Source organism: Hyla sarda, chromosome 1, assembly GCF_029499605.1.
Source record: "Hyla sarda isolate aHylSar1 chromosome 1, aHylSar1.hap1, whole genome shotgun sequence".
In the NCBI taxonomy this organism is placed as follows: domain Eukaryota; kingdom Metazoa; phylum Chordata; class Amphibia; order Anura; family Hylidae; genus Hyla; species Hyla sarda.
Genome location: NC_079189.1, coordinates 587827192 through 587854462, shown reverse-complemented (window position 1 = coordinate 587854462; position 27271 = coordinate 587827192). Strand labels below are relative to the sequence as shown.

The following is a 27271-nucleotide window of genomic DNA, read 5'->3' as shown; positions in this document are numbered from 1 at the left end:
GGGTCTGTAGTATTTTGAGGGAGCTGGTCTGGGGTCTGTATAACTTTAGTAGGTCTGATCTGGGGTCTGTATCATTTTAAGGGGTCTTGCCTGGTTTTTGCATAACTTTAGGTGGTCTTATCTGGAATCTGTATAACTTTAGTGGGTCTGGTCAGGGATCTGTATTATTGTATGGTTTCCGTTCGATGTTTTCATAACTGATTTGGTCCGGGGTCTGTACAACTTTTTGGGGTATAGTATGGGGTTTGTATAACTGTATTATTTTAAATAGTCTGGCATCTGTATAACTTTAATGGGTCTGGTATGGAGTTGGTATAAATTTAGGGCGTCTGTATTATTTTAAAGGGGTCAGATCTGGGGCCTGCTTTACTTTAAGGGGCCTGGTCTGGAACCTGTATTATGTTGAAGGGTCAGTTCCGGGATATGTATAACTTTAGAGGGTACAGTCTGATGGCTGTATTCATTAAGGGGCCTGGTCAGGGGCCTGTTTTAGTTTAGCATGTCTGTGGTCGGGGATGTGTCTTCATTTTGGGGTGTGATAAAGGCGGTCATATGTATTATTTGTAATATAAATCCTGAATGTTGGGAATGTGCCTTACATAAACTGGGGAACATATGGTGACAAAAATTAGCATAACCTCCCTGATGTCTCCTCTTGATGTGGATTTGTATGGCACAATATTAATTTTTTTTCATTAAGAAATTGGGGAAAAATCCTGCTACATGTCTTATCACGAATGTAAATGATAAGTTTGGGCAAAGGATGACTCTGCACAGCTGTACCCTCTTTTCTACATCAGTCCATCTTAAAGTAAAGAGAAATTACCTTAAATGTGTAGGTGAGGAGGTTTTGACTTAGCCTGTAGAACTCTCTGCCATCCCCACTGAACACTTTACGACACTTTCCGCCAAAACCTTTAGTATGAATGACCCCAATTTTCAATTTTTGGGTGGTGACATCAAAACTGATGACAAAACACAGAGAATAGGTTGTGATACATTTCACATAAACCTTTTTTTAAGCCACTTTCCAAAGACCATTTTTTTAAAGTGGGATTTGAAAGAGCTGTTTAAGTTTAATCTTTGTTCTCACCCCAGTCCAGTTAGTTCTGTATTGGGGGGGTATTTATCCGTGTCGCACACTTTGTGGCGCTCCTCGCAGTTGGCCTCATCGCTGCTGTCTTCTTCACAATCGTGATCACCATTACACACAAGCGCTTTACTGATACACTGACCTTAAACACAGAAACGGGAACCATCACACATTACACAGAGAAGGGCAGGAGATTTAGGAGAAAAGAGACGCCAGTCCATCTACATACATGTGCACTATGACTGCCTATGATATCATACTTTCCTATAGATATATATATCTATACATATAAATATATATATATATATATATATATATATATATATATATATATACATATACATATACTGCAGAGCATTATCTCCCCATATAAAAGAATCAGACACATTAGAAACAACCATCAGCTATACCTTGGGTGGTGAATTAGGTAAACCATGCCCTGGCGTCCTGAACACAAAGGGTTAATAACATCTGCCCTTCCAACACCCTTACCACACATGGCCATAAAGTGTGGAATGTTTGAAGTAAACAGAGAGTGGAGTGGACAGGACAAACATGACACAATAGACATGACGTGAGTTATGAAATTATTATTATATCTTCTGACAAAATGGAGGCCTTAGGGAGATTATATCTCCTACATAGTAGGCCCTAGTGTTGAAGATAGTCCCCGATATAAGAACATTACCTGAAAAGCATCGAAATCTGTCTCCACAGCCATCCTCTATGGGACATCCTTTAGTGGGAACACAAGACTGAGTTTCATAAGAATTTCCAGTGCACTCAAGGCCTCCAAACTGGGCATAAACCTCTATGGTCCGTCTGCGAGTCTACATGGGAAATCAAGAGAGTGAGAATACTAGTTACTGAAAAGAACATTGTACCAGATGCATGGACCATCATAGTTATAGTAGATATCACAGCAGATTCCTACTTACAGCAAGCAGAGGTCTTGAAATTCATCAGCAAATGGTGTAAAAAAATCACAAACTTCTATGACCCCACTGGGATCACTTATCCATTAAAATCAGAGCCAGAACCACAGATGTTTGCATGGGTTCCAGAAGTCAGACATCACCAATAAAACCCATGTATCAGAAAGCCCCTTTAACATTGGTTCAGTGTACAAAACAGTACCTTCTACTGCACACAGGACATAGACTTCCCAGTGATCTACCACATATAGGTGTGATGAAGTGACATACCTGTGTCTTAGTGCATCCGTCACATTCTGACCAAGGTCCATATGGGCCCCATTTGCAGTTCACATTTGTCCCACTTCTATAATATATAATGTATGAATCCTACATTGTTACACATATTCTCCAGCTCAGTAATACAGTACATTAAGGTACACAGTAGCAGAGTCACATGAGTATTTTATTTGATCACCTTAAACCTGATGAGTTATCCTGAAATAAGAACATTTTAACACAATAGACTGACACTTCCTGCCTTGCATTGTCAGTTTTGCCGTATAGGCTTTGACAGCTTAAGCAGAGTCGTCTCATCATCATTAGTTAGCAGGGGAGTTATTGATAGCTCCATTATAATGCTAGAGGTCCTTATGTGGCCGGATAGTAACATTTAACACTATACACATAGATACAGCTCTGTAAACAACTCCTTGGTCTCTGTGGTAGAAGCTGAACTTCATCTCTTCCTAGAGATTGTATTGGTCTATGGACACAGTAATAGATAACCCTTTATAGTGTGGTATGCCTCGGGGGGTGTAGGGTAGTTGGGGTGTTGCTGTTCTGAATAATAAAGGGTGCTGTTAACCCTTGTCACTCGTGACGCCAGGGTGCGGGTTAAATACTGTAATGATGCTGGGCCTATCGCCACCCTTCCCAAGAGCGATAGGTGAATGCGTAATAAATGGATTGTCCACAACCACTGTCTAACTGAAAACTTGCAAGAACTTTTACTGAAGATTTTCTGCAGCAGGCAATATTAATAACAGTCCATATAACAGAGTCTATTTACAGTTGAGCAGCGATTGACAGTTGGTTGGGATCAGATAAGCTCAGTTTAGCTTTTAAAAGATTCCGTAGCATAGATTCGCTGGATTTAGGGGTGCATTTAGGTCCAGTGATCTTGCGGAGAGTAGCAGGGAATTGTAGAAGTACAACAGCCTTGGTATAGGCCGAGGCCGCAACTTTTAAGTAAACGTACTTAAAAGTTGCGGAGGTCCTACCTCGTTCAGTGACAGCAATCGAAGAGAGCGAATAATTAGCTTCCTTATATGGGCAGGGGCTGAGCCATTTTGGATTGGTCCATAACAACTGTCACTCACCGTTACACGGCATTGTGGGTGAACACATGACACAAGAACCACCTAAGGTCCTTCAACATACCATAGAGTTCTGAGTAACGGGTCACATGACCTAAGGTACTGCAATGCCAAACAAGTGAGTAATGCAATATACATATTTACAATGATAATTTTTATAAATATTAACTTACTAAGGGGTGACTAGGGGCTAACTTGGGAAGCGGACCCCACAGTCCTAGGGACTCTGACTTTGGGGACCCCCCCCACCAAGGCACTGTATGAAATACAGTGCCGGGACACCACAAACCCCCTTACTTAAAAAAGTCGACCCCGATGCCTGTCCCCTAAGGCAGAGGGACTAGGACAAGGACAATTGAAACTCTCTACACATTTTTAGACTAGCGTTCTCACTAGACAATTATGAAGCTATCTAACAAGTAGTCTCAAGCTCCCTAGAAATTCATGAAGCTTACTAGGCATTTATGAAACTCACTAGATATTTAGAAAGCTCACTAGACATTTATGAAGCTTACTAGGCATTTATGAAACTCACTAGACATTTATACAGCTATCTATACATTTAGTCTCAAGCTGTCTAGACATTTTTTTATTTTTTTTTTAAATCTCAACACATTTTCTTTTTCTTGTTGCCATGATGAGTCACCTGTTAGTACACAAAAGTTATACTGGCTTGCCTGAGGCTATCTACCAGTAAGTTTAGCTACTAGGGTCTATCGGCTACACGCTACTTACCCCTAGAACACAACAGAATAACCTTACCTAGGTTACCTTTAGAAATACATGTTTAATTTTTAAGCTCGCAAGAGCACCTACTGGCCAGGTAGAGCATCCCACACATGTAATAAAGAGAAGAGAGAAGTTAGTGTACATAACAGTGGCAGGAATTGAATATTGATAGGCTACAATTCCTAAAGTGTTTATTAAATGTGAGATATTTTTTATTTTTGTGTATTGGAGAAGACTGAAGTAAGTACATTTAAGTGAGCTATCTGAGGTACTATTTTTGAAGACTGAGGTAAGTATATTTAAGTGAGTTATCTGAGGTACTATGTGTGCAAGTACTGCTTGGAAGTCAGTCTTGGTACCTTAAGGGTAGTTTACCCTGAGTAGTCCTTTGAGACCGGTGCTAGCGATTGGTGATGATAATGCCACTCTCGGAGGAGCAGGGAGAGTCACCTATTTAGCAACTACTAAACACCTTTTAGAATTCCCTCTACATTTGTATGTACAGGTAAACAATATTTATTGACGTTTTTCCTTTGGTGTACATAGGCATCAAGCGGACATTTTTTTATTTTTTTCATGTACAACCTTTACCTATTTTATTTTATTTTTTTATGTACACAGACACGAGAATACTTTCTTGTGTACAAGAACTATATACATTTTGATAATACCGACTTACACCTTTATTAACACTCCAACAAGGTTCAGGTGCATACACCTGATAAGTGCAATTTTCTTGGCACGAAAGTCTTATGAGTATGTAAGTATATACACAAAACTGGCGTGTAAGGATCTGCAGTCCACCTACACTAAGAGTCCATGAAAAACACGGCCTTACCACAATAAGCCGGCACAAAACTTACGGATCTCCTACTGGCTAGGAGTCTCTTGACCTAATGGTCAGGCACAAAGCTTAATGGTTACGTTGCTGAACGTGAAACAGGAACAGTCTTAGCATAGTCCTGCTAGACACAATTTCTTGAACTTTTCCTTTGCTGAAAAACAAAAGAGATGAACAGCAAAACAACAGACATCACATCACAGTCTCTCAGAAGACATTTTTCCTCATTCTCCCCACTCCTCTTCTGGTTCACTCCTCCCAACATCTGGAGCAGGCAAGGAGTTCACATAACTCTCCCACACCACATTTGTGAGAGTTGAGTGGGACACTGATGGATTCAGAGTGACCAGTGGCTTACTGGCCGCTGGTTTCTTTTCTGGGACAAGTGTGGTTGGTGCTAAATAACTCGACCCCATCTCTCTGCCTGGAGTGGGTCGCAGCACATGAGTTGGTACCCTGGAAACAGGCAAGCTCTCCATGTCAGGAGAGGGCCTTGGTACAAATGTTGGTACCCGTGCAGGAGGCAAACTCTCTTTGCTCCGAGAGGGCCTAGGTACAGTCGTTGGTGCCCGAAGTTTAGGCCTACTTTCCTGGTCATGAGTAGGCCTTGGCACTTTGCTGCATTCTGAAGAAAATGACTGATGTTGTAGAGGCTCCTCCTCCTTGAGTACGTTGGTGGAGGCATCAGGAGCAGGCCAGTTCGGCCTCAGGTTGAGGGGATCGGACTCCCAATCAGTTGAAGGAAAATATTTAAATGGAAGCTGTGTAGGAGCTGTTGGCCTTGTGACCGCAGCAGCCCATTCTCCTCGCAGACCCCGGACGGGGGTGTATTCCACAATTTCACCCACCTCCAGGGAGTAGAACTTTTTGTGAAGATATGGCCTCTGTACTGCTCACCGGTGTACGAGGATGGTTTGCCCTGTGTGGCAATATAGGAGTGTCCCATAACCTCTGACCTTGTCGAACTTGGCCACAGTTGCTCTTCGTCGTTCTAAAGGCTCCTCCCTTTCTCGAGGATGATCCCACTTGCGGATGAACAGTGCTTCCATTTCTTTAGTATTCTCCTGATAACTAATTCTCTCCTCAGGAGGCAAATGCACATGCTTAGGGGCGTACATTTCTCTGTGTCGGGCCTTTATTTTGTCCATCAACTCAGCCGGCTCGGCTTCCTGACGGGCCCTTTCTCTTTGTGCATCTGGGATTGGTGGGAGTGGCTTCCCAGGTATAGGTTGTAGAACCGCGTGCATATATTCGATGAATCCCAGCTCGTCCCCAAAAATCCACTTGGGCAAATTTGGTGAGCGCGGTCGTGCACTCGGCAAGCTAGATAGGGGTACTTCAGGCTCAGGGCTGGAGGAGGAAGAAAAGGCCGCCTCTGGCGGGCTGCTCACTGTAGACTCCTCCGATGGGATCTCGGCCCACGAGCCCCAAGTCCTGTAGTGAGGGGACAATCTCACCGGTGATGCACCTCCAGGTGTCCCAGCGCTCTCTGCTGGAGGTGAGTCCGGCCAGTCATCATCATCGTCGGGCAGTGGAGGAAGATTGCAGGCCCCCTCTTCATCTAATGACAATTGCTGCAGACGGTCGGCTAAGTTTTGGAAAAGTTGGGCTGCGACCACCACAACTTTCCGTTGCTCCGGCGCCATCTTGAAGCTTTCGCCTTGAGGAACGCTGCTCTTCTCCATGTCTGTACTCTCCGGCTCTTTGTGCAGACTGAAGAGGTCGCTTTGCAGGGTTTCTTTTATAGTAGGCTTCCCCAAAATGGCTGCCGGCCGGAAGAACGTCATCGGTGCTGCCCCGACTTCCGGTCCTCCCAGAAACAACTCCTCTGTCTCTAAGTTCCCTTTCGGCTGTGATACAGCAACTTGACAGCCACGCCCAGGGGCGGGGCGTGGGGCAGCTCAGGCCTTTTTCGCATGCTTCTCCGGCAGCAGGCCAACTCCTCCTGTGCCAACCGGACCAGAGGATCATAGCATGTATTCACTTCGCAGTTTACACATTCTTGCTGCGAAGAAATCTTCGTCTCCCCCCTTACTTTTCGCGTGGCCCCCTTGCAATACACACCACACGCACTGCTCTCGTACACAGAAATGCGGTTTGCGACACATGAATTAAGTCCGTTATATTGGGGGGAGTTCACTTTCACTAGTGGCAACAGCAGCAGGCACACACCCGAATCCAAAAGAGGCATGGACTCAAGGGACAGGGACATAATACTCCCCCTTTATAAAGCATTGGTACGGCCTCACCTGGAATATGCTGTTCAGTTTTGGTCGCCTGTTCATAAAAGGGACACTGCGGAGTTGGAAAGGGTGCAGAGACGCGCGACTAAACTAATATGGGTCATGGAACATCTTAGCTATGAGGAGCGATTAAAGGAGTTACAATTGTTTAGTCTTGAGAAGAGACGTTTAAGGGGGGATATGATAAACGTATATAAGTATATAAATGGCCCATACAAAAAATATGGAGAAAAACTGTTCCAGGTTAAACCCCCCCAAAGGACGAGGGGGCACTCCCTCCGTCTGGAGAAGAAAAGGTTTAGTCTAAAGGGGCGGCACACCTTCTTTACCGTGAGGACTGTGAATTTATGGAACAGTCTACCTCAGGAAGTGGTCACAGCAGGAACAATTAACAGCTTTAAAACAGGGTTATATACATTCCTGGAACAAAATAACATTAATGCTTATGCAGAATTATAAAACTACATCCCTTTCCCTTATCCCCTTACATCCTTCCCTTCAATCCCCCTGGTTGGACTTGATGTCTTTTTTCAACCATACTAACTATGTAACTATGTAACTATGTATCCTGTTCGTGAGACGCCAAAAAGGCTTTGTGGTACGCCTTGGGGGTGTAGGGTACTTGGGGTGTTGCTGTTCTGAATAATAAAGGGTGCTGTTAACCCTTGTCACTCGTGACGCCAGGGTGCGGGTTAAATACTGTAAGGGTGCTGGGCCTATCGCCACCCTTCCCAAGAGCGATAGGTGAATGCGTAATAAATGGATTGTCCACAACCACTGTCTAACTGAAAACTTGCAAGAACTTTTACTGAAGATTTTCTGTAGCAAGCAATATCAATAACAGTCCAGATAACAGAGTCTATTTACAGTTGAGCAGCAATTGACAGTTGGTTGGGATCAGATAAGCTCAGTTTAGCTTTTAAAAGATTCCGTAGCATAGATCCGCTGGATTTAGGGGTGCATTTAGGTCCAGTGATCTTGCAGAGAGCAGCGGGGAATTGTAGAAGTACAACAGCTTTGGTATAGGCCGAGGCCGCAAGGCTTTGGCCTAGTAAACGTACTTGAAAGTTGCGGAGTTCCTACCTCGTTCAGTGACAGCAACCCAAGAGAGCAAATAATGGCCGCAGCTCCCTTATATGGGCAGGGGCTGAGCCGTTTTGGATTGGTCCATAACAACTGTCACTCACCGTTACAAGGCATTGTGGGTGAACACGTGACACAAGAACCACCTTCAACATCCAAGGTCCTTCAACATACCATAGAGTTCTGAGTAACGGGTCCCATGACCTAAGGTCCTGCGACGCCAAACAAGTGAGTAATGCAATATACATATTTACAATGATAATTTTTATAAATATTAACTTACTAAGGGGTGACTAGGGGCTAACTTGGGAAGTGGACCCCCACAGTCCTAGGGACTCTGACTTTGGGGACCCCTCCACCAAGGCACAGTATGAAATACGGCGCCGGGACACCACAATAGTAATAGATAAGCCCCTACAGTATTAGATAAGCCCCTACAATAGTAGATAAGCCCTATAGTAATAGATAAGCCCCTATAGTAGTAGATGAGCCCCTATAGTAATCGATAAGCCCCTTTAGTAGTAGATAAGCCCCTATAGTAATCGATAAGCCCCTATAGTAATAGATAAGCCCCTACAGTAGTAGATAAGCCCCATAGTAATAAATAGTCCCCTACAGTAGTACATAAGCCCCTATAGTAATCAATAAGCACCTATAGTAATAGATAAGCCCCTACAGTATTAGATAAGCACCTATAGTAATAGATAAGCCCCTACAGTATTAGATAAGCCCCTATAGTAATAGATAAGCCCCTATAGTAGTAGATAAGCCCCTACAGTATTAGATAAGCCCCTACAGTGTTAGATAAGCCCCTATAGTAATCGATATGCCCCTATAGTAATAGATAAGCCCCTAAATTAATAGATAAGCCCCTACAGTAGTAGATAAGCCCCTATAGTAATCGATAAGCCCCTATAGTAATCGATAAGCCCCTAGAGTAGTAGATAAGCCCCTATAGTAATAGATAAGCCCCTATAGTAATAGATAAACCCCTATAGTAATCGATAAGCCCCTATAGTAATAGATAAGCCCCTATAGTAGTAGATAAGCCCCTATAGTAGTAGATAAGCCCCTATAGTAATAGATAAACCCCTATAGTAATAGATAAGCCCCTATAGTAATAGATAAACCCCTATAGTAATAGATAAACCCCTATAGTAATAGATAAGCCCCTATAGTAATAGATAAGCCCCTATAGTAGTAGATAAGCCCCTATAGTAGTAGATAAGCCCCTATAGTAGTAGATAAGCTCCTATAGTAATAGATAAACCCTTATAGTAGTAGATAAGCCCCTATAATAATCGATAAGCCCCTATAGTAGTAGATAAGCCCCTACAGTAGTAGATAAGCCCCTATAGTAGTAGATAAGCCCCTATAGTAGTAGATAAGCCCCTATAGTAATCGATAAGCCCCTATAGTAATAGATAAGCCCCCTATAGTTGAGGTTCTAACACGTAAGTACAAGCTTCCTTCACACCATGAGCTCCACTATCTACAATGACTCCCTGACCTGCCAGCCGTGGAACACCCCACGAGCAGCCGCGCCATTCACAGCACTCATCATCATTAGGGGCTGAGTGATTTCTATTGAGATCCGCTGCTAATGTGGAGACAATAAGCCGAATATTCAGTGTAATTAGCTGCATCGCTTATGAGAAAACATTCCCGGAAATGCAAACAAATTCCAGGCAGCGGCAGCCGCCAGATGAGTTAGAATTAAACATTTTTCGTCTATTCTTCAATGTGATTACTACTTTTTTATTTGCCTTATTCTTTTATGTTTACATTCAGTATTCCGGGACTAACATTTGCAATTTCATTTTCATTTGTTGGTCATTTTAAGCGCCAGATCTGCTTCTATCCAGCAGATAAAATATTTTGCTTTGAAGGCCCATTTCTATAAGCCGTGCCATATTAAAGGGGTACTCCAATGGAAAACAAGTGGAAATTATATATTTTTTTAAAATCAACCAATGCCAGAAAGTTAAACAGATTTGTAAATTACTTCTATTTAAAAATCGTAATCCTTCCAGTAGTTTTCAGCTGCTGTATGCTGCACGGGAAGTTGTGTAGTTCTTTCCAGTCTGACCACAGTGCTCTCTGCTGCCACCTCTGTCCATGTCAGGAACTGTCCAGAGTAAAAGCATCTCCATAGCAAACCTGGGCAGTTTCTGACACGGACAGAGGTGTCAGCAGAGAGCACTGTAGTCAGACTAGAAAGAACTACACAACTTCCTCTGTAGTATACAACAGCTGATAAGTACTGGAAGGATTGAGATTTTTTTTTATATAGAAGTAATTTACAAATCTGTAGAACTTTCTGGCACCAGTCGATTTCAAAACTTTTTTTTTCCACTAGAGAACCCTTTTAATAAAGGACATTTTGGAGATAAGCAAAATGTTCCTAAAATATTGACTGGCATTGCCTTATGAAACAAAAAGCCCCCTTCAGGCACGGGAGCAGGGTCTAAGTACTACCTTCAATTGCCGCCATCTCCACTGATGGCAAACTACTCCGCCTGCCCCTCAGCCTGGTTTTAGGGCAATGCACTACACATAGGGGGGAGATTTATCAAAACTGGGTCAAAGGAAAAGTTGCCCAGTTGCCCATAGCAACCAATCACATTTCTTCTTTCATTTCTAACAAGGCCTCTGCAAAATGAAAGAAGCGATCTGATTGGTTGCTATGGGCAACTGGGCAACTTTTCCTCTGGACAGGTTTTGATAAATCTCCATCATAGAGAGAAGAAGCATAAACTCAGATTTTTTTTTAATTAATTTATTTATTTATTTGTATGTTATCAATTGATATCTTATTTATGATCCTTACCTTGAAAATAAACCCGGTAAGAAACCGGCCCCCTCCCCGATCTCCAAGAGCAGCACAAGAAAGAGCAGACGATGCTAGGAAAGGAAAAGAAATATATAGTTACACGCAGTTTCTCTATACATAGTAAAGTCCTTAAAGGGGTTATCCAGGAATAAACTTTTTTTTTATATATCAACTGGCTCCAGAAAGTTAAACAGATTTGTAAATTACTTCTATTAAAAAATCTTAATCCTTTCAGTACTTATGAGCTTCTGAAGTTAAGGTTGTTCTTTTCTGTCTAAGTGCTCTCTGATGACACGTGTCTCGAGAACCGCCCAGTTTAGAAGCAAATCCCCATAGCAAACCTCTTCTAAACTGGGCGGTTCCCGAGACACGTGTCATCAGAGAGCACTTAGACAGAAAAGAACAACCTTAACTTCAGAAGCTCATAAGTACTGAAAGGATTAAGATTTTTAATTGAAGTAATTTACAAATATGTTTAACTTTCTGGAGCCAGTTTATATATATATATATATATATATATATATATATATATATATATATATAAAGTTTTTTCCTGGATAACCCCTTTAACATTATGACCCTTATGAGCTCTTAGGGTGTATTGTTTCTTTGTAGATTTATCAGGTGTGAGGAACTTTACAGGCAAAGTATGCAAATTAGCCCTCCTCTAGTGCAATAGCGCAGTGTTGGGACATTTGCAATAAAGTGAACAGTAAATACATTACCTGGTGCTAATATAGGGACCCGATGTAATAGACAGGACTGGTATCTACTTCTTTATAGTCACTGTACAGGGAGATACAGGTGTGTATACAGTGGTTTTATTCAGTAACAGTATGATGCATTAGTCAGTCACTGTGTGATGTAAAGTGTGTTCCTGATGAGGCAGTATTATTTGGTCCTGGTAGTGTTTATACTCTGGTATTATTGGTATTGTTAGTCTGTTTATAGTGGTTTTTACTCAGTATGACGGTATCATCCAGTCTTTGTGTGCTGGTATAATTTGTTCCATGTATAGTGATATTATTGTTAATATTGTTCTCAGTATTCAGGATTTGGTCAGTAATGGTATGGTGGTAATATGTATGGGGATTTTATTCCTTCTTGTATACTGGTTTTAATGCTTAAAATTGTCTTCTATAAGACTTTTACTTATGGGACTTATTTTTTGCTCTGTGGTCTGTAGTTTTTATCGGCATCATTTTTGTTTTGATGGTACTTTTTGATCACTTTTAACCTCTTAAGGACCCAGCCATTTTACACCTTAGGACCCGGCCATTTTTTGAACATCTGACCACTGTCACTTTAAACATTAATAACTCTGGAATGCTTTTAGTTATCATTCTGATCCCGAGATTGTTTTTTCGTGACATATTCTACTTTAACATAGTGGTAAAAAAAAATTGTAACTTGCATCCTTTCTTGGTGAAAAATTTGAAAATTTTATGAAAAATTTAAAAATTTTGCATTTTTCTAACTTTGAAGCTCTCTGTTTGTAAGGAAAATGGATATTCAAAATATTTAAAAAATTTTTTCACATATACAATATGTCTACTTTATGTTTGCATCATAAAATTGACAAGTTTTTACTTTTGGAAGACACCAGAGGGCTTCAAAGTTCAGCAGCAATTTTCCAATTTTTCACAAAATTTCCAAACTCACTATTTTTCAGGGACCAGTTCAGGTTTGAAGTGGATTTGAAGGGTCTTCATCTTAGAAATACCCCACAAATGACCCCATTATAAAAACTGCACCCCCCAAAGTATACAAAATGATATTCGGTCAGCCTTTTAACCCTTTAGGTGTTTCACAGGAATAGCAGGAAAGTGAAGGAGGAAATTCACAATCTTCATTTTTTACACTCGCATGTTCTTGTAGACCCAATTTTTGAATTTTTACGAGGGGTAAAAGGAGAAAATGTATACTTATATTTGTAGCCCAATTTCTCTCGAGTAAGCACATACCTCATATGTCTATGTAAAGTGTTCGGCGGGCGCAGTAGAGGGCTCAGAACCGAAGGAGTGACAAGGGGATTTTGGAGAGTACGTTTTTCTGAAATGGTTTTTGGGGGGCATGTTGCATTTAGGAAGCCCCTATGGTGCCAGGACAGCAAAAAATACCCACCTGCCATACCATTTTGGAACGTAACAAGGAATAAAGTGAGCCTTAATACCCCACATGTGTTTCACGACTTTTGCATATGTAAAAAAATAAAATATAATTTCACTAAAATGTGTGATTCCCCCCAAATTTCACATTTTTGCAAGGGTTAATAGCAGAAAATACCCCCCAAAATTTGTAACCCCATCTCTTCTGAGTATGGAGGTACCCCATAAGTTGACCTGAAGTGCACTACGAGCGAATTACAATGCTCAAAAGAGAAGGAGTCATATTTGGCTTTTTGAGAGCAAATTTTGCTCGGGGGCATGTCCCATATAGGAAGCCCCTATAGTGCCAGGACAGCAAAAAATACCCACATGGCATACCATTTTGGAAACTAGACTCCTTGAGGAACGTAACAAGGAATAAAGTGAGCCTTAATACCCCACACGGGTTTCACGACTTTTGCATACGTAACAAAAAAAAATAAAATTTCATTAAAATGGGTGTTTCCCCCCAAATTTCACATTTTTGCAAGGGTTAATAGCAAAAAATACCCCCCAAAATTTGAAACCCCATCTCTTCTGAGTATGGAGGTACCCCATAAGTTGACCTGAAGTGCACTACGAGCGAACTACAATGCTCAGAAGAGAAGGAGTCATATTTGGCTTTTTGAGAGCAAATTTTGCTCGGGGGGCACTTCGCATTTAGGAAGCCCATATGGTGCCAGGACAGCAAAATAAACCCCACATGGCATACCATTTTGGAAACTAGACCCCTTGAGGAACGTAACAAGGGGTACAGTGAGCATTTACCCCCCCACTGGTGTCTGTCAGATCTTTGGAACAGTGGGCTGTACAACATTTTTAATTTGCACAGCCCACTGTTCCAAAGATCCGTCAGACACCAGTGGGGGGTAAATTCTCACTGCACCCCTCATTACATTCCGTGAGGGGTCTAGTTTCCGAAATGGGGTCACATGTGGGGTTTAGTTTTTTTTGCGTTTGTCAAAACCGCTGTAACAATCAGCCACCCCTGTGCAAATCACCTCAAATGTACATGGCGCACTCTCCCTTCTGGGCCTTGTTGTGCGCCCCCGGAGCACTTTGCGCCCACATATGGGGTATCTCCGTACTTGGGAGAAATTGCGTTACAAATTTTGGGGGGCTTTTTTCCCTTTTACCTCTTGTCAAAATGAAAAGTATGGGGCAACACCAGCATGTTAGTGTAAAAATGTTATTTTTTTACACTAACATGCTGGTGTAGATCCCAACTTCACCTTTTCATAAGGGGTGAAAGGAGAAAAAGCCCCCCAAAATTTGTTAGGCAATTTCTCCCGAGTACGGCGATACCCCATATGTAACCCTAAACTGTTGCCCTGAAATACGACAGGGCTCCAAAGTGAGAGCGCCATGCGCATTTGAGGCCAGAATTAGGGATTTGCATTGGGGTGGACATAGGGGTATTCTACGCCAGTGATTCCCAAACAGGGTGCCTCCAGCTGTTGCAAAACTCCCAGCATGCTTGGACAGTCAACGGCTGTCCAGCAATACTGGGAGCTGTTGTTTTGCAACAGCTGGAGGCTCCATTTTGGAAACAGTGGCGTACCAGACGTTTTCATTTTTATTGGGGAGGGGAGGGGGGCTGTTTAGGGGTATGTGTATATGTAGTGTTTTTTACTTTTTATTTTATTTTGTGTTAGTGTAGTGTAGTGTTTTTAGGGTACAGTCACATGGGCGGGGGGTTACAGCGAGTTTGAGCTGCCGCGCAAAATTTGCTGCATCGCAAACTTGCAGCCTGATACTCACTGTAAGCCCCCTGCCCATGTGAATGTACCCTGTACATTCACAGGGGGGGGGGGGGGACCTCCAGCTGTTGCAAAACTACAACTCCCAGCATGCACAGTCTATCAGTGCATGCTGGTAGTTATAGTTTTGCAACAGCTGGAGGCACACGGGTTGGGAAACACTGAGTTAGGAAACAGACAATGTTTCCCAACCAGTGTGCCACCAGTTGTTGCAAAACCACAACTCTCAGCATTCTCAAGCATGCTGGGAGTAGTAGTTGGCAACATCTTTAGAGCCAGATGTTGCCGAACTTCAACTCCCAGCATGCTTGGAGTTGTAGTTTTGCAACATCTGGAGGACTACAGTTTGCAGACCACTAATACAGTGGTTCTCAATCTGTGCCCTTCCAGATGTTGAAAAACTACAACTCCCAGTATGCCAAAACTGTCCAGGCATGCTGGGAGTTGTAGTTCTGCAACATCTGAAGGGCCAGATGTTACAGAACTACAACTCCCAGCATGCCTGGACAGTAAGGGCATGCTGAGGATGTGTAGTTTTGCAACATCTGGAAGGGCACAGTGGTCTCCAAACTGTGGACCTCCAGATGTTGCAAAACTGCAACTCTCAGCATGCCCAGACGCCAAGGGCTGTCTGGGCATGCTGGGAGTTGTAGTTTACAGGGTCCCAATACAGCAATGCATGTCGCTTTACGGCGACGTGCATTGCTGTAAAGGGCCCGGCTGCGGCTGAAGATCTACTCACCTGTTGCCGCCGCCGCCATCTTCCTCGCCGGGATCCGGGTCTTCAGGGACGAGGTAAGTACCGGGGCCGGTCCCCAGCACTCCCCCGTCCCCCGCAGCGTCCTCCGGTCTTCCTCCCGTCTTCTCCGGACTTTCAGGGGCCGGACAGGACGGGAGGAAGTAACCCCCCCCCTGCGATTGGTCGGTTAGTTAACCGACAGATCGCAGGGAATAGGAGGAGGTGGCCGGCTCGCTCCTATACGTTAGCATGGTCCTGGCTGTCTCTGACAGCCGGGATCATGCGAAATTACCGGGCGGTCGGGTCCCAGAGACCCGATCAGCCCGGTATTGCCGCAGATCGCAAGGGCGATTTCCCTTGCGATTTGCGGCGATCGCCGACATGGGGGGCCTACATGGCCCCCCTCGGCGTTTGCCCTGGATGCCTGCTGAAGGATTTCAGCAGGCATCCAGTTCCGATCTCTGCCCGGCGCGCGGCAGGGACCGGAAAACGCCAGGGCGTATGGATACGTCATGGGTCCTTAAGGCCCAGGGTGTGAGGGCGTATCCATACGCCCTGGGTCCTTAAGAGGTTAATAAACTTTTTTTTCTGGTATATAAAATGACCAGAAATCATTAATTCTGGACTTAGGTATTTTTTTACTTTTACACCATTCACCATGCAGTTTCATTAATGTCATATTTGAATAGTTCACCAAATATGTTCATTTTTGTTCACACTTTTATTAGGGAAGGGACATAATCACTGATGTGCGGCATTAGCAGTAAATGAAGAACGTTCAGCTAGTAAGCGCACTTCATACACCCAGACTGCTACCACGGCATACATGTACACCCTGTTTCGTCAAGGTGTTAATACCTCCCACAGTCCTGATGAGTCCCTATCTCTTGAATTCACTGCTCCTTGAAGTTACCTGTGATGAGGAGCCTGTATTGTCATGCAAAATTAAGTGGTTCCGCCCCTTTTAGCCCCTCCCCTTTTAGGGCTCTGCCTTTTGCAAAGCCACACCCAATTACAATGCTTTCCCCCCAGATTTGTGGGGGTTCCTACGCCCCTGGCTAAATATATTCGTTATGATGAATATTCTTTTTTTTTCCACAGTAGACATCACAACGATCAACCCTCCCTGCTTCCAGCTTGTGGTCCAACATCCCTAGCAACCAATAGGAAAGTAGTTAGTTGAAAGATATATGGGGGAAAAAAAGGTAACAAATATGCGAAATTCGCAAATATAGGATGAATATTTGTCCATATATTAGCGAAATATTGCGAATTCGAATATGGCCTATGCCGCTCTTCACTAGTGATGAGCATCCAATCAGAAGAGTGATAGATGGATAATTGCAACACGCTCACATGTGACCCATAGGCATGGTCAACGTTACCACCTGGATACAACTACTTCTCAGCTGAGAGCAGGACTAGCTATGTACAACGTATCAGTCTGGAGTTCAGGATGTTTAGCTCACAGAGCATTGTCTAGACTGGATACAATTGTCTCCACTTCTCAGCTGAGAGCAGGACTAGCTATGTACAATGTATCAGTCTGGAGTCCAGGCTGTTTAGCTCACAGGGTATTGTCTAGACTGGATACAATTGTCTCCACTTCTCAGCTGAGAGCAGGACTAGCTATGTACAATGTATCAGTCTGGAGTCCAGGCTGTTTAGCTCACAGAGCATTGCCTAGACTGGATATAATTGTCTCCACCTAACAGCTGAGAGCAGGACTAGTCATGTACAATGTATCAGTCTGGAGTCCAGGATGCTTAGCTCACAGAGCATTGTCTAGACTGGATATTGTCTCCACTTCTCAGCTGAGAGCAGGACTAGCTATGTACAATGTATCAGTCTGGAGTCCAGGATGTTTAGCTCACAGAGCATTGTCTAGACTGGATACAATTGTCTCCACTTCTCAGCTGAGAGCAGGACTAGCTATGTACAATGTATCAGTCTGGAGTCCAGGCTGTTTAGCTCACAGAGCATTGTCTAGACTGGATACAAATGTCTCCACTTCTCAGCTGAGAGCAGGACTAGCTATGTACAAGGTATCAGTCTGGGGTCCAGGCTGTTTAGCTCACAGAGCATTGCCTAGACTGGGTACAATTGTCTCCACTTCTCAGCTGAGAGCAGGACTAGCTATGTACAATGTATCAGTCTGGAGTCCAGGATGTTTAGCTCACAGAGCATTGTCTAGACTGGATACAATTGTCTCCACTTCTCAGCTGAGAGCAGGACTAGCTATGTACAATCTATCAGTCTGGAGTCCAGGCTGTTTAGCTCACAGAGCATTGTCTATTATAGTCTATGGAGCACATCTTTCAGATATACGGTGTCCATTTTAGGACATCGTCAGTCGTCAGCGGTAACTCCATCCCGCGTCAGGCGAAAGAGCATCCCGTCTCCTCCCTCAGACCAATCGCCATCCTCCCTCAGCCACAACTCCCTCCTTCCTCATCCAAAACTCCCTCGTCCAAAACGCCATCATGCCTCAGACGATTCTCCCTCAGACGCAACTTCCTGCCGCACAGCAGAGCCGACACTGAATAGCGTGTACAGCAGAACCCGTATAGCAGAGAGCCTACACGGAATCGGCTCTGCTACATGACAGGAAGGTTTTTCGTCTGAGGGATGACAGAGTTTTGGATGATGGAGGAGGGAGTTGCGGCTGACTTCTGATGGAGATTGGTCCGAGGGAGGAGGCGGGACGCTGTGAGGGATGGGGTTACGACTGACGACTGACGATGTCCTAAAATGAACAGACTGAGGAGTGAAGTGTGCTACCAAAAACTTGACCTGGTTATAACTCACGATTGCAAAGGATTTTAGGAATGTGACCCAGTGTGATGTTAACTTTTGATACGTTTTTACGGCTTCTTAAAGGTTTATATGAATGGCAGTGATGCTACACCGTGACTTTTTGTAGCGCTACAGATTGATTTTTACTTTTCGCAGCTGCAGCGCACAAGGTTGTACACAGCTTGATGTGCTGCTTTGTTTGCAACTGTTTCTCGATAATTAAAATCAATCTGTGTTGCTATAAAAAGTCACAAAGTAGCCCTGACCTTAGTCAACAACAATAGATATCAAATCTAACAGTGCCACCTGCGGATAAAAAGAGATACTGCATCATGTCAATAGTCACTTTATTCTCCACCTGATGGACACAGCCGCTAGACTTTCTAGCCTTGTCGGATTGTGGAGTAAAGTATCTACACAGAATTGTATTCATACAGAAAAGTACAGTATAGCAAGTGAAGATATCAAGTGGTGTTTGCTCATTACATTCCATTCTTAGCAGAATACTAAACCCAGGTTTAAAGCCACAACAAATCGCTTCGGGGGTATGATGTCTCCCAATATGTCACCCTAAATGAGAGAAAATAGAATGCAATATACAGCAATACAACAAAACTACAGCTCCCATGTATAATGACCCAGCTTTTCCAGAGAACGGAATGGCAAATCTGTCTTATTTGTCAGTGATTCATTCCTCCTATATTTCTGCACCACTAAGCAGATCGCTCCTCAGGATACTAGAAAAATTCTGTAATTAAAAAATATTGGTTACAACTAGACTTTCCAAGATATTGATATCACTAGGACACAAGGGGGAGATTTATCACAACCTGTCCAGAGCAGTGGTGTACCAAGGGGGGGGCGGTCCGCCCCGGGTGCCACCCACAAGGGAAGGGCCGCCCCCAGGTGCCACCCACAAGGGAAGGGCCGCCCCAGGTGCCACCCACAAGGAGGGGGGCGCCCCAAGTGCTACCCACAAGGAAAGGGTCGCCCCAGGTGTCACCCACAAGGGAAGGGCCGCCCCAGGTGCCACCCACAAGGGAAGGGTCGCCCCAGGTGCCACCCACAAGGGAAGGGTCGCCCCCAGGTGCCACCCACAAGGGAAGGGCCACCCCAGGTGCCACCCACAAGAGAAGGGCCGCCCCAGGTGCCCCCCACAACGGAAGGGTCGCCCCAGGTGTCACCCACAAGGGAAGGGCCTTCCCAGGTGCCACCCACAAGTCAAGGGCCGCCCCAGGTGTCACCCACAAGGGAAGGGTCGCCCCCAGGTGCCACCCACAAGGGAAGGGTCGCCCCCAGGTGCCACCCACAAGGGAAGGGTCGCCCCAGGTGCCACCCACAAGGGAAGGGCTGCCCCAGGTGCCACCCACAAGGGAAGGGTCGCCCCAGGTGCCACCCACAGGGGAAGGGCCGCCCCAGGTGCCACCCACAAGGGAAGGGCCGCCCCAGGTGCCACCCACAAGGGAAGGGCCGCCCCAGGTGCCACCCACAAGGGAAGGGCCGCCCCAGGTGCCACCCACAAGGGAAGGGTCGCCCCAGGTGCCACCCACAAGGGGGGGTGCCACTCCTCCCCCCATCCACTGCTGTGTACCGTGACGCTTTTCTGCCCGGAGCCTGCATCTGTGGAGTCAGAGCAGCAGGGGGAGGAGTGTTGCGGCAGAGCGCAATGTGACCTCACGACGCAAACGCCGCCTTCACAGATCTTTTAAAGGAGCGGAAGGAGCCATCACCAGCAGTCGGACAGAGGCATCATCAAAATGTAAGTAAATAATTCTATGTGAAAGGGAGGGAGGGGTGTAATTAAGGGGGGGAGGGGGTGTAATTAGAGGGGAGGTAAAGGGAGTAGGGTGCCAAACAAAGGGTCCGCCCCGGGTGCCAAATGCTCTAGGTACACCCCTGGTCCAGAGTAAAAGTTGCTGAGTTGCCCATAGCAACCAATCAGATCACTTCTTTCATTTCTAACAAGGCCTCTGAAAAATGAAAGAAGCGATCTGATTGGTTGCTATGGGCAACTCAGCAACTTTTACTCTGGACTGGTTATGATAAATCCCCCCCCATTAATGTGTCTCTAGCTGTTGCAAAATTACAAACCCCAGCATGCCCGGACAGCAAACGGCTGGGAGTTGTAGTTTTGCAACAGCTGGAGGCATAATGGTTGGTAAAAAGACTGGGTCTTTTGGGGTCCTTGGGTCTCACAGACTACTGGAGAACCGCAACTACCAGCATTCCCTGAGACAGATTGTAAGGTCTTGCTGGAAGTTTTTGGAACTCAGCTGAGAGCAGGACTAGCTATGTACAATGTATCAGTCTGGGATCCAGGATGTTTAGCTCACAGAGCATTGTCTAGACTGGATACAATTGTCTCCACTTCTCAGCTGAGAGCAGGACTAGCTATGTACAATGTATTAGTCTGGGGTCCAGACTGTTTAGCTCACAGAGCATTGTCTAGACTGGATACAATTGTCTCCACTTCTCAGCTGAGAGCAGGACTAGTTATGTACAATGTATCAGTCTGGAGTCCAGGCTGTTTAGCTCACAGAGCATTGTCTAGACTGGATACAATTGTCTTCACTTCTCATCTGAGAGCAGGACTAGCTATGTACAATGTATCAGTCTGGAGTCCAGGATGTTTAGCTCACAGAGCATTGTCTAGACTGGATACAATTGTCTCCACTTCTCAGCTGAGAGCAGGACTAGATATGTACAATGTATCAGTCTGGAGTCCAGGCTGTTTAGCTCACAGAGCATTGTCTAGACTGGATACAATTGTCTCCACTTCTCAGCTGAGAGCAGGACTAGCTATGTACAATGTATCAGTCTGGAGTCCAGGCTGTTTAGCTCACAGAGCATTGTCTAGACTGGATGCAATTGTCTCCACTTCTCAGCTGAGAGCAGGACTAGTTATGTACAATGTATCAGTCTGGAGTCCAGGATGTTTAGCTCACAGAGCATTGTCTAGACTGGATACAATTGTCTTCACTTCTCATCTGAGAGCAGGACTAGCTATGTACAATGTATCAGTCTGGAGTCCAGGATGTTTAGCTCACAGAGCATTGTCTAGACTGGATACAATTGTCTCCACTTCTCAGCTGAGAGCAGGACTAGATATGTACAATGTATCAGTCTGGAGTCCAGGCTGTTTAGCTCACAGAGCATTGTCTAGACTGGATGCAATTGTCTCCACTTCTCAGCTGAGAGCAGGACTAGCTATGTACAATGTATCAGTCTGGGATCCAGGATGTTTAGCTCACAGAGCATTGTCTAGACTGGATACAATTGTCTCCACTTCTCAGCTGAGAGCAGGACTAGCTATGTACAATGTATTAGTCTGGGGTCCAGACTGTTTAGCTCACAGAGCATTGTCTAGACTGGATACAATTGTCTCCACTTCTCAGCTGAGAGCAGGACTAGTTATGTACAATGTATCAGTCTGGAGTCCAGGCTGTTTAGCTCACAGAGCATTGTCTAGACTGGATACAATTGTCTTCACTTCTCATCTGAGAGCAGGACTAGCTATGTACAATGTATCAGTCTGGAGTCCAGGATGTTTAGCTCACAGAGCATTGTCTAGACTGGATACAATTGTCTCCACTTCTCAGCTGAGAGCAGGACTAGATATGTACAATGTATCAGTCTGGAGTCCAGGCTGTTTAGCTCACAGAGCATTGTCTAGACTGGATACAATTGTCTCCACTTCTCAGCTGAGAGCAGGACTAGCTATGTACAATGTATCAGTCTGGAGTCCAGGCTGTTTAGCTCACAGAGCATTGTCTAGACTGGATGCAATTGTCTCCACTTCTCAGCTGAGAGCAGGACTAGTTATGTACAATGTATCAGTCTGGAGTCCAGGATGTTTAGCTCACAGAGCATTGTCTAGACTGGATACAATTGTCTTCACTTCTCATCTGAGAGCAGGACTAGCTATGTACAATGTATCAGTCTGGAGTCCAGGATGTTTAGCTCACAGAGCATTGTCTAGACTGGATACAATTGTCTCCACTTCTCAGCTGAGAGCAGGACTAGATATGTACAATGTATCAGTCTGGAGTCCAGGCTGTTTAGCTCACAGAGCATTGTCTAGACTGGATGCAATTGTCTCCACTTCTCAGCTGAGAGCAGGACTAGTTATGTACAATGTATCAGTCTGGAGTCCAGGATGTTTAGCTCACAGAGCATTGTCTAGACTGGATACAATTGTCTTCACTTCTCATCTGAGAGCAGGACTAGCTATGTACAATGTATCAGTCTGGAGTCCAGGATGTTTAGCTCACAGAGCATTGTCTAGACTGGATACAATTGTCTCCACTTCTCAGCTGAGAGCAGGACTAGATATGTACAATGTATCAGTCTGGAGTCCAGGCTGTTTAGCTCACAGAGCATTGTCTAGACTGGATACAATTGTCTCCACTTCTCAGCTGAGAGCAGGACTAGCTATGTACAATGTATCAGTCTGGAGTCCAGGCGGTTTAGCTCACAGAGCATTGTCTAGACTGGATACAATTGTCTCCACTTCTCAGCTGAGAGCAGGACTAGCTATGTACAATGTATCAGTCTGGAGTCCAGGATGTTTAGCTCACAGAGCATTGTCTAGACTGGATGCAATTGTCTCCACTTCTCAGCTGAGAGCAGGACTAGCTTTGTACAATGTATCAGTCTGGAGTCCAGGATGTTTAGCTCACAGAGCATTGTCTAGACTGGATACAATTGTCTCCAATTCTCAGCTGAGAGCAGGACTAGCTATGTACAATGTATCAGTCTGGAGTCCAGGCTGTTTAGCTCACAGAGCATTGTCTAGACTGGATGCAATTGTCTCCACTTCTCAGCTGAGAGCAGGACTAGCTATGTACAATGTATCAGTCTGGGGTCCAGGCTGTTTAGCTCACAGAGCATTGCCTAAACTGGATACAATTGTCTCCACTTCTCAGCTGAGAGCAGGACTAGTTATGTACAATCTATCAGTCTGGAGTCCAGGCTGTTTAGCTCACAGAGCATTGTCTAGACTGGATACAATTGTCTCCACTTGTCAGCTGAGAGCAGGACTAGTTATGTACAATCTATCAGTCTGGAGTCCAGGCTGTTTAGCTCACAGAGCATTGTCTAGACTGGATACAATTGTCTCCACTTCTCAGCTGAGAGCAGGACTAGCTATGTACAATGTATCAGTCTGGAGTCCAGGATGTTTATCTCACAGAGCATTGTCTAGACTGGATACAATTCTCTCCACTTCTCAGCTGAGAGCAGGACTAGTTATGTACAATGTATCAGTCTGGAGTCCAGGATGTTTAGCTCACAGAGCATTGTCTAGACTGGATACAATTGTCTCCACTTCTCAGCTGAGAGCAGGACTAGCTATGTACAATGTATCAGTCTGGAGTCCAGGATGTTTAGCTCACAGAGTATTGTCTAGACTGGATACAATTGTCTCCACTTCTCAGCTGAGAGCAGGACTAGCTATGTACAATGTATCAGTCTGGAGTCCAGGTTGTTTAGCTCACAGAGCATTGTCTAGACTGGATACAATTGTCTCCACTTCTCAGTTGAGAGCAGGACTAGCTATGTACAATGTATCAGTCTGGAGTCCAGGATGTTTAGCTCACAGAGCATTGTCTAAACTAGGCATAAACCTCAACTATTAGATCACAGTTCCCGTATCAGGTTTTTGATGAAAAACGGATTCCTCAAAACTGGACTAAACTGTATCAAAATGTGTGTACAAAGTTTAATCCGTATATGGTTTGAAAAATGATGTCCGGTTGCATCCGTTTTTTTTAAAGAAAAAAAACGTATACGTTTTTAACTTTTCACTCCATTATGAATAAAGTTTCACTTGTTTGATTGAAATTTCAAGAAAAAAAACTGTGCAAAGTCAAAAAACCGTATGGTGAAAACCGGATGGAACCGTACGCACATACAGTTCTCTACGGTTCCCATTGACTCCCATGTTAAAAAAAAAAAAAAAAAGTATATGGTTTAATACGATTTTTCTCCCAGACCAAAAACCGTGGTAGGCTACAGTTTTGGGTACGGGAAAAAAACGGACAAAACCGTATAAGACGCAAAACGGACACAACCTGATGCATCGTTTGACATATGGTTTTCAATGGAGAGTCAATGCATACGGTTTTCAATACGGTTCCATACAGTTTTCAAATTGAAAACGTATACGGGAACTGTACTGCAAAAACGTGGTGTGAATGTAGCCTTAGATTAGATCCAGAGGTATTCTTATGGGGTGCCGTTGGGGGGGGGGACTTAATACATGTATAGTTTTGCAATGAATAACTCCTTCACACAACACCGTAATGAACACGAGCTGAGCCCATTGTGTGGCTTATGGTGACAATACAATGTGTTGTCCGTTGTTTTACATGGGACTGCAGAGAATCCAAAAGCTGTGTTTTTTTTTTTTTTTTTAACAACGTGCCTCCAGCTGTTGCAAAACTACAACTCCCAGCATGCCTGGACAGCCAAAGGCTGTCCAGGCATGCTGGAAGTTGTAGTTTTGCAACAGCTGGAGGCACGCTGTTTGGAAAACACTGTCCTAATGAATGATGGGGTCAGAGTTTTGATGCAGAGGATAATCCTGGGGTCTTACCATCATATCTGGGAGATGTCCTCAGTCGGGAGCTGCTGTCGCTGTAGTGGAGGTTCAGCTTGGAAGTGTCGGGTTCTTCTGCTGCCCAGAGATAATCCCCAATCTGTATCCTGTTTACTGAAATCACCGCCCATTTCTCTCCCTAAACTCTGCCATTTGGTGCTCTGCCCCTATCATTACTATTACAGGGCAGGCGTCTGTTTAGGAGTTTCCCACCGCTATAACTTATCCATGATATATCCCATAGATATAGGATGCAAAGGACACATCCAAAACCACTGATATTAATGCGCGGAGGCTAGTGTTTAGCGCGAATATTCGCAATTCGAGTATTTATCGCAATTGGTTTTTTTTCCCCCACAGAATACATCCCAGTGATCTCCTCCCGCCCTGCTTCCAGCTGGTGGTCTAAAGAAGACCCCTATACTATTTACTGTATTAGAATATTCACGAATATCGTCACTAAAATTAGATAGGTAGGTAGTGACGATATTCGCGAATATGACATTAAAATATTCTAAATGAATAATGTCATAGACCCATTATCACTTCTGTATAGACCAAGAATATTAGGAGATAGATAGATAGATATGAGATAGATAATATAGATAGATATGAGATAGATAGATAGATATGAGAGATAGATAGATAGATAGATATGAGATAGATAGATATGAGATAGATAGATATGAGATATAGATAGATAGATAGATAGATATGAGATAGATAGATAGATAGATAGATATGAGATAGATAGATAGATAGATAGATATGAGATAGATAGATATGAGATAGATAGATAGATAGATATGAGATGATAGATAGATATATAGATATGAGATAGATATGAGATAGATAGATAATATAGATAGATATGAAAGAGAGATAGATAGATATGAGATAGATAGATAGATACGAGATAGATAGATATGAGAGAGAGATAGATAGATATGAGATAGATAGATAGATATGAGCTAGATAGATATGAGATAGATAGATATGAGATAGATAGATAGATAGATAGATATGAGATAGATAGATAATATAGATAGATAGATATGAGATAGATAGATAGATAGATATGAGATGATAGATAGATATATAGATATGAGATAGTTATGAGATAGATATGAGATAGATAGATATGAGATAGATAGATATGAGATAGATATGAGATAGATAGATAGATAATATAGATAGATTTGAAAGAGAGATAGATAGATAGATAGATAGATATGAGATAGATAGATATGAGATAGATAGATAGATAGATAGATATGAGATAGATAGATAGATAGATATGAGATGATAGATAGATATATAGATATGAAATAGTTATGAGATAGATATGAGATAGATATGAGATAGATAGATAGATAGATATGAGATAGATAGATAGATATGAGATAGATAGATATGAGATAGATAGATAGATATGAGATAGATAGATATATAGATATGAGATGATAGATAGATATGAGATAGATAGATAGATAGATAGATAGATATGAGATAGATAGATAGATATATAGATATGAGATGATAGATAGATATGAGATAGATAGATAGATTTGAGATAGATAGGTAGATATGAGAGAGATAGATAGATAGATAGATAGATATGAGATAGATATGAGATAGATATGAGATAGATAGATAGATATGAAATAGATAGATATGAGATAGATAGACAGATATGAGATAGATAGATAGATATGAGATAGATAGATAGATAGATATGAGATAGATAGATAGATATGAGATAGATAGATAGATATGAGATAGATAGATATGAGATAGATAGATAGATAGATATGATATAGATAGATATGAGATAGATAGATAGATATGAGATAGATAGATATGAGATAGATAGATAGATAGATATGAGATAGATATGAGATAGATAGATAGATATGAGACAGATAATATAGATAGATAGGTAGATAGTTATCCGCATGTGCATATGCGCATGGGCATTTCCGTAAAGCGAAAATAACCGCAAATATATCGAATATGCAAATTTTGCAAATTTAGGACAAATATTCGGCCATATATTCGCGATATATATCACGAATTCGGATATGGCATATGCTGCTCATCACTAGCGGATACACGC

The 27271-nt window shown here is 43.4% G+C and overlaps 1 protein-coding gene across 1 annotated transcript in view; it reads right to left on the bottom strand.

Moving 5' to 3' along the window:
• Positions 1-25667, bottom strand: part of C7 (complement C7) — a 103330-nt gene extending 77663 nt beyond the window's left edge. Inside the window, exons 1-6 of the mRNA XM_056545875.1 lie at positions 25153-25667; positions 11113-11186; positions 2299-2374; positions 1782-1923; positions 1094-1235; positions 827-965 (exon numbers count right to left, since the gene is read on the bottom strand). Of these exons, the coding sequence (XP_056401850.1) occupies positions 827-965; positions 1094-1235; positions 1782-1923; positions 2299-2374; positions 11113-11186; positions 25153-25158 (579 nt within the window). The 5' untranslated portion in view covers positions 25159-25667. The remainder of the gene's footprint in view (positions 1-826; positions 966-1093; positions 1236-1781; positions 1924-2298; positions 2375-11112; positions 11187-25152) is intronic.
• Between the last annotated feature and the right edge of the window lie 1604 nt (positions 25668-27271).